Here is an 8,663-nt window from a genome sequence, read left to right as displayed (position 1 = left end):
GCTTTCAGCCACACAGCCCCTGAAAATGGGCTTTCCACCCAAAACATTAGGGCTTCTTTCTCCCCCTCCCCAGCTAGTGGGCTAGGAAATCATACTCCTACCCACAGGCTATAGCTATGTATATGTATACAGAGAGCTACAGCTGTACATAGATACAGTCATACAGTCTTACACTAATATTCATTATATTAAATATTATTGTTTGTATTACACTAGTGCATTAATTTGAATGCTATACCAAGTATAAGTAGATTGTAGTTTGTCAGTGTAGGTAGACCTGTATGTGTACACCAGAGTTGCCAGGGTTTCAGCTAGTACCCTACGTGCAGCTGGCCAGGTCCCAGGTCCCACACATCCAATTACCCAGAGCCCAGGAGGCACAAAGCCAGCCCAGACAAAACCCCAGAACCAGGATCCAAGCAGTGACACCCATCAAACCCATACACACACACCTGCAGCCTTCAAGTGCATGTTGCAATCCTGGAGAAACTTAATTGGAAGCTCTTTGCTCCCCTTACCTTACTGCTGTCCCTTTGCCCCTCTGCAGGATGCTTGGCCAACTGCAAGCACCCCTTGCTGAGCTGAGGTCTCCTGTTCCCCTCCGGTCCTTGATCCAGAGGGTAGCCCCAGGCATGGCTGGGTTCTAGGCCCAGGAACCTCTGCCACCCCCAGCTCTCCCTGGGCAGCACCTGGCTTGGAGCTCCCTCGTGCCCCACAGCGCTACTTGCCATCCTTCCCATGGCATCTCCTGAGCCACCTTCAGCTCTCTCCAGGGGCACAAAACAGGATGGTACAAAATGTTAGTACAAAAGGTACCCTTATCCTGCCTGCGCTCCCCCCTGCCCTGCAGCTCTCTGCACTCCCTGCCTCCTGAACCCACACATTTTCCTGGTGCTCCCTGCCAGGGCCCAGCCCTTTGGCACACGTTGGTCCCACTCAGCATACTGGCATGGGGGAGGAACAAAACGGATGGGGAAGCAGGCTGGTGGTTTTGCCTTCCTTTGGGGAGGCCAAAGGGAAACCACAGCCACCTGGATGCTGGCTGTCAGGGCTACACGGGGCCTCTCCTTTAACGCTGCCATTTTAATTGAATGCAGTGTAGGGGGGGGGGTTATTATTATTGTTATTCTTTGCCTTCCTGTGGTGCCCCGAGCACTGAGCCATGCCATTATGTTCCCTTAGGCAGCACCTCTCACCCTGGGAGAAGGTGCAGGACCTTCAAGGGACCTGTCTCCACAGCCCCATGAGTGGTGCTGCTCAGTCAAACCCCAACCCCACATACAGCCCAGGCCTCCCTGCACCTTCCCAGCAGCCTATTCTGGGCAAAGACTTCACAGGGAAACACTAAGGGTGGCTTTTCAGCTGCCTCACATTTTGCTCCTCTGGAGCAAGCTAAGGGAAGAGCACTTGGAGGGTCCCCCCCATAGGGGGGTTTCTCCCTGCAGCAACCCACTTAGCCAAGAAACTCTTTGCATGGGGCGCAGAGGAGGCCAGAATCACAGTCAGAAGCTCAAAGGAGCCTGATGATTCATAAAGAACAGGTCCATCTGCAGGCTAATAAACAGCATGATTGGATGCCCCTGACAGCTCAGGAAGCCCCTGAAATGCCAAGGGTGGGAAGCTGGGAAGAGCAGAACCCCTCCTTACAGCCTTTGGCCAAGCATCTGCCGAAGTCCCTGCGCAGCTTAAGAGAGACCTTCCCTTGCGAAGCTGCTCCGCTGCTCAAGAAGGAAACCACCACTCTTATGCAGCCTCTCGTCAGCAGCTCAGGGAGCTTCACGAGGATGAAGGGCATTCATGCTGTCATCCCCTCTGCCCAAAGTGGGACACAACCACCCTTTTCCACTAAATCCAGCTGCTGTCAGACAGGGAGGTGGCGTCCGCGCAGATGAGCATGGACTTTGAAGGTGTGATTGTATTGTGCAGACTTGCAAGGTACCACATGTGGAGCAGGCCAGCAGATGAGCTACACCAGTTCCTCCCTGCTCATACAACTAGGACCAGCAACAATGAAAAGCCCAACACCCATCACCACTTGTCAGTCTGTTTATAACACCCCCTGGACAAAAGCTGAACAGGCCCAAATTCAGGTGTGATGCATCAGACAAGGAAACACATCCTGTGAACAGAGGGGAGGCGGGAAGATGAGTTTTCTGGCATCCCATTTAATTTATTCCAACTTTATGCAGCTCAGCTTTTCCAAAAGAGAAAAACACAGAAGAAAACTTCCCGATTCCTAACCAAAAAAAAAGTACAAACTGCAGATGAGAGCCAGCGTGTGCAAGGTTTACATGAAAAAGCAGAACACCCTTGGATGTTAAGAGAAAACAGGTAGCATCATTTTTACAGTTACTTGGCTTTGCATGCAGGTACATTTTCTTTCTCATGCACTCTCACTCGCTCTCATACACATCCATGTGCACACACCCACCTCTAGCTCTCCAAAGGGGATCCTTTCCCTGGCTCCTCCACTGCCACATCCAAACCCCTGAAAAGTCATAAGGGGCTTAAATTTTCAAAGATCACCTGTGCCCTTTGTACTTGGGATCTGAAATGTGGGGCCAAGAACGGGCGGGGAGGGGGGGGGAGAAAAAGTACCAAACCCCAGCACTCTCCTTCCTCCAGAGCCCATTAGACTTTTTGTTTTTTCTTCTCCAGAACAAAGTCCCCAGATGAGGGGCTATCAGCAGCAAGGACCCCAACGTGGTGTTTCTCCAGAACTATTTTATGTCTTTGGAGCATGCTGGCTGTCGCCAGGTCATGGTCACGGTCAGGTAGTTTCACTGCCTGGTCCCCACCACACAGGCACAGGGTGCTCCCAGCCAGCACCCACACTCACCAAGGAACCTCATTCCTCCACATGATTGAACTTAACCCTGCGGAGGACCTGGGATCTGGAGGCTGTTTGCTACATTTGCCAGAAACTGGGAGATGTTGTCTTCCTCCTCTGGCCTTGATTTCCTTTAAGGAAAGCTGAGACTTTTACTGTAAGGAGATGATTTTTGCAATTGCTCTGCAAATTATATCCATACTAAAAAGGAGTGGAAAAAAAAAAAAAAGGAGGAAGGAAATAATAAAATCTCCTTGCTTCGGTGACGGGGTAGTTATCTATTCTCAGCATCACTGTGTTCTGTACAGAAAGGAATCAACAGGTGAAATAACAGCAGAGACATCTCTCCTCAGAGCGGCATGTCCAGCACTAGACCTGTCAGCCTGAAATCACTTGGATTTAATCTATGCAAATCTGTGTGTGTGTGTGTGTGTGGGCAGAGGGGTGCATGTGTGTCAGGGGCTTTACAAAGCAAGATATATACTGTAATTTACTTACAAAAAAAGAAAGAGTGTGTGCTGAATAGCAGATGCTCACTCCAGTCCCAAGCAAAAATGGAGGGACACGGGCAGCTGCTTGGGAGTGCAGGTTTTAGATGGGTTTTTTCCTACCTAGAAACAAAGAAAGAATGAATGAGAAAGAAAACAAAAGAGAGAGACACTCCCTGGCTTATTATCCTAAATCTACACAGGCATCCTTCCACCAAGCCCCAGCAAGTTCACTTTAGCTCCCTCAGCATAAGCTGATCCTAAGAAATACTGGGCAATAACCCTTCGAATTCCCTGGAAACCAAGCGTTTAGCTTTGCTGTCACCCAAAGGCCCCATCCTCCTAGACCAGCAGCTGGAGTTGGGTCCCTGTGGGGCTGGCTGTGCCACAGCACCAGGAAGGAAAGCACCTAGACATGTTTTGGGGGGCAGGGGGCTTTTTCATCCTTAGCCTTTTCCCTCACTGATACCTCCTCGGGGGATTAATCCCAACAGCACTAACATGTTCCAGCTGGGAAGCTGGGGGCTTTCCTCCTGCATGCACATACAGCTGTCGGCCACTCCGATGTCCCTCCCTCCCTCCCTCCCTCCCACACAGCATCCCATGCCAGGACTGATGGTCAGGCTGGGGCACAGGGGACCGGCAGGACACAAGAGGCAGGCGACACAGTATTTACAGTCTTTGGTCTTGGGGAACAGAAGGAAAGAGAGGGAAATGGTGGATTTTTTCCTTTGTTTTGTCCCACTCCCACCTGTGGTGAGGCATTTTGTCCCCGGGGAGGTGTTGGGGAGCTGGAGGGTGCGGGCAGATGCCGCAAAGCAGCAGGGAGGGCAGGGCCGCAGGGTGAGGAGCAAAAAAGACCAATTCTCTGGCTTAGGTTGGGTGAAAGAGTATAGGAAAGCAGTCCCTTCTCCTTGCAACCCCCTCACCGCCCCTCCCCTCCCCAGGAGCTGTGCAGCGGGGGAAGGAGGGCAGCACACAGGACCCAACCCCAGTCTCTTCCAGAGCCTAAAGAGACATGCTGAAACCCATGTAAAATCCAGCACTGGGGCCACGGCGAGCCACCTCCAGCAAGCAGGACCATGTCTGCCTACTGGCTCCGCAGGGCATGTGCTCCCCGGTCTTCCTGCTCGTGGGCTGTGTAGAAGAGGTGGCACTCGGGGTCCCCACGGATGGTGGGTGCACCCTGGATCACCTTCCCATGGATGGGGTCCACACACCAGCACTCGCCGCGCTGCCCGTTCACCGACATCTTGCACTGCACAGAGAGGGACAGAGAAGGCATCGGCTGAGGAAAAGGGCAACACAACCCCCACCCAGCCCCACCAGCCCAAAACCTGAGCACAGGCAGAGCTGGGGTTTACTGCAGCAATTTAGCACTGGTTTGGATTTAGGCAAGATTCAGGGATGTTGCACACAGATACCCCAGGGTCTGGACTGCACCAGCATCACAGCTTCATTTGTCCAGGCAGAGGGCTAGACCTCTTTCCCCCAGGGGCTGTGACAGGACCCAAGAAGTCAAATCTTAATTAACTACAACTATCCTTAAGATGCATCACTGTCAACTGTGGATGAAAGCACCCATACAGTCGAAAAACCCTGGGGGAAGAGGGCTGAAAGACTAACAGAGGAGCTGTGTAAACTTCTTCTCACCTGCAAATAAGGCTAAACAAACTGAAACAGGAGAGCGAGATTCCTACAGCCAGAAACAAACACGTTTCCAAAAAGGGTTTTGCTCTATCCCAGAACAGAGGTAGGGATTGTGGTGCATCTGGACCCAAACGCTGTCCTCCGCAGCCTGGTCTGGTTAGAGAGAAGTTTCTTGCCCTAATGGTTATCATCCACCTCTTGCCCTGGAAGGGCTGCAGGCACTCTGAATCTGATGCACATCCCTCCATCCCCAGCAGATACATCTCTGAATAGGGTGTAGTGGAAAAGACAGAGCTTACTCCAGCAGGCCAGCCTTTGCATGCACTCTGTAAAGCTGAATTCAACCCATTTTCTGCAGTTGGACAAAGGTCAAAATGCAGCCTTCGAGGCGTACAGGTAGCCCTGAGAAAAAGGCTTAGCCATGACAACAGCAGGTTTTCTGGAGTCCCCTCCAAAGCCTCAGTTACACATAGCTATAAAGGGGTACTTGTATCCAGGTACTAATCGCATGTGGCTGCATAAATGAAGCCAAAATGTCAGAACTCAAACACTCATTAACTCCTGTGAGTCCTTTTTGAGTCCCATAAATACTTTCAGAAGTGTGCTGCACCCCAACCTCCACCTCTCCTGGAAAGAGTCCCTCCTGGAGCTGTGGGGGCTGCCTTGATTTGTGGAGGAAAACCAGTAAAGTGCACTAGAAACCTTCCTGACCACAGAAGTGCTTTCTGCTTTGCCTGCAGGACTGGCCAGCATTCAGCCCCTCTCTGCTTTTTCGCTGTACCAGCACCCAGCCAGGACAAGACCTGGCTCAAAGCACATGAAAATAGACCTGGACAGACAAGCAGCTCTTGTGGGGAAGAAGGGGCTCTGAACTCAAGAGGTTCTCCACCTCTGGGCTGCCTGCAGCCACATGTGGATGTGGGTCTCACATCTCCACTTGCTAGCCCATGGCTGCAGATGCGCCTGGGTGTTACTCAGCCCGTCTATGCCACGTGTGATGTTTGCTGTGTGAGGCCACAGCTCTCACGGGGTGCGCGACACCGGGCCAGCCGGCGCTGCGCACACCCTCCCTGGCTGCACGTGGTGGGGATGCATGCTGAGCTGAGGGCTGCTCCGGCCAGCCCCAGGGCTCTGGCTCTCCCCACTTACCTGTTTGAGATTGTACAAGCCATGCTTGTCACAGTTGGGGATATGGAGGGAGTAGAGGTGCTCCAGGGGACCTCGCTCATCCGGCAGCCGCATAGTGGAGATGCGTTCCAGGACCTGTTTCTGCTGACAAGGGGTCTGAAAAGAGTCCAGGAAACACAAAACAAAAAGTCAGGACAATAGGACCATTCCGTGTCAACACTTTGGACAACAGCAACACCAGTAGTGGTTAACACCTGTATGCACCTCCTCATGACACAGGTTTGCCACCGAGTCCCACTGCAGACCTCACCTGCAGGCACTCAAAATCAGGGCGCTGCACTTCTGCACGTGCTGACACGTGGAGATCCACACAGGGAGACACAGACTTCTCTCCCATGTGCTGTGAGCTTCACATGGCTCAAGAGCCAACATGACCCAACACTACCATGACCATAAAACCATGTCCTCAGGTGCCACAAGACGCTCCCATAGGTCCCACTGGTGGTGACAAGTGATATGAAGCAGAACTAATCCAGACTAGGAAGTCTTCCATAAGCATGGCCCAGATTCTGCACCTGTGATGCAGTTTTGGCCCTGAAGCGTAAACTCAAAACAACTCAAGACCCCGTGGGAGTGAAGGGGAAACCCCAGGAATGAGAGCACCTAGCAAAGCCAGCCTCTGGAGGCATGCCTCTCGCTCCACAGCAGCCCCAAGGCAGGGCTCCCAGCCAAGGCAGTCTGTCTGAATTACACCTGATGTGATCCAGAGAGGTTCTACGCCTCTCTGCTTTTGCAGTCACTGGTTCATTTTCATTCCAAAGGGGGAGCAGCAGTGTGGGAAGCTATCTAAGTTGATGGTGCCTGCACAGGGATGAGGGATCTCTTTTAAAGCCCCTTTCTGTCCCTGCAATCCCTAGATATAAATATCCTGTATATTTATAGAGAGATGTATTATAGACCTTTTTGGGTGGCTTTCCATCATCATCCCATTTAGTTGCCTTGACCAAGCTGCCCACTAGAGGGAAACCACGGCCAAGGACTGGAGGGCAGAGAGACAGGACAGAGAAGGAGCAGACAGGGAGGACTCTGGGCACGCTGCTATATGACAGCCCTACAGCCCATTCTCGGGGGCTCTTGGCCCGCCCTCAACCTGGACTGGGAATACTCCCCTGCCCCAATCCCCTTGGGCCATCCCTGACACTTGCTTAGGGAAAAAGGGTGTGAGAAAGCTGGTCTGTGGGTGAAGGGCATGCTCGCACCCCTGCCGGGGTAGGTGTCGAGCCAGCAGGACCCCCATTCCCAGTTCTGCTGTCAGGAGGTGAAGCTGCAAGGAAAATAACGTCTCCTTGCCAGCACATCAAAGTTCATCAGATGGTGTGCTCAGCCCTAGCTTTAGGCCAATGCAAACTTTTCCTTATTTTCTCTCCTTCTCTTCCCCATTTTTTCCCGTTTCTTAAGACAGTTTGTTGCAAATGTCACTAGGGTTTTGCATTCAGCATTCCTGAGGTCAGCCCTGCCTCCATTAGCTCCTCAGACCCCCTGCCCTCTCACCCTGCCCGTCGACAGCCGTGACTTCTTGGAGTCCTCGTGGTTGTGATGGGGCTTGCCAACTTTGCCCATCTGCCGTTGCTGCTCATTCACCTTCTCCCTCATAACCGCCAGCTCCTTCATGCCCGTCTTCATGGGCTTCCTCCCACCGGCTCCACTCAGGATCCCCGCCGTGCCATCCACGTGATTCTCAGCCAGGATGCTCTCGGATCGGTCATCACCATTATCTGCAGGAGACAGGGCAGACAAGGGAGGGGTCAAGCTCAGCCAGGCACTCTCTCACGTGTCCCTCCCATCCTGGATCGCTTTCAAGCATGGCCGGTTCCCAAGCCATAAAACCTTTGCATGCAAAAATTTTAAATTGCATTAGCCCTTTCATCTGGAAGGTGAGAATAGAACCTTTCATTTTGGAGTTATTACCACACTAAAAGACAGTTTAGAGAGCAAGGGAAATAGCTGCTGGAGAAGTTCTTTCTGGTTTTACTTTGACCTTCTAAATTACTTCCCGAAGAATGTAATTTTCCCATCAGAAGTCCACTTGGGTTTGGGATGCCAAGTGTACTTTTGTTCCAAAACTTAAAGCCACGGCTATTAGTAACAATACCTTGAGTCCATCTATCATCCCCCAGAGTATCTCCAGGAATACTTACTCAGTATTAATGTGCTAAAATAAATCCTCAGGTCTGCTTTCAGAAATACCTTGCCTCTGTTTTATGACCACTCCAATTTCCCTCGAAGATCCTGCCATTTCAGTGACTGTCCTTTCCAGATCATCTTTCACATCATTTCTCATACAGTGCTTTACTCATTTAGCTTCCACTTACTTCTGCATTTGGCCACTTGTGCTGACTGTGGAACAGCCCCATGTATCCCAGGCCAAACTCTGCCAGTGCTCCGAGCCACAAGACCCCCACCTAATCCAGTCATTTCAAACTCAGTTAGCAGAAGTCTGGGGATAAATACTGGAATTTTACCATCTCTTCCACTCTGCTTTACACATTTTCCCAGTTCACTGGGTG

General features: G+C 51.7%; 1 protein-coding gene across 1 annotated transcript; it reads right to left on the bottom strand.

Annotated features, from left to right (window-relative positions):
• Positions 1-4,289: 4,289 nt before the first annotated feature.
• On the bottom strand, positions 4,290-7,920 carry IGFBP2 (insulin-like growth factor binding protein 2, 36kDa; the record flags this gene model as incomplete). Its single annotated transcript, XM_008949578.1, has 3 exons — positions 4,290-4,576; positions 6,118-6,252; positions 7,648-7,920. Coding segments are annotated over 3 exons (576 nt in total), but the record flags the coding sequence as incomplete, so codon positions are not given.
• Between the last annotated feature and the right edge of the window lie 743 nt (positions 7,921-8,663).

Source organism: Merops nubicus, unplaced genomic scaffold (genome assembly GCF_000691845.1).
Source record: "Merops nubicus isolate BGI_N331 unplaced genomic scaffold, ASM69184v1 scaffold21091, whole genome shotgun sequence".
In the NCBI taxonomy this organism is placed as follows: Eukaryota; Metazoa; Chordata; class Aves; order Coraciiformes; family Meropidae; genus Merops; species Merops nubicus.
Note: the sequence above shows the minus strand (reverse complement) of the source record. Positions and strands in the feature narration are given on the sequence as shown.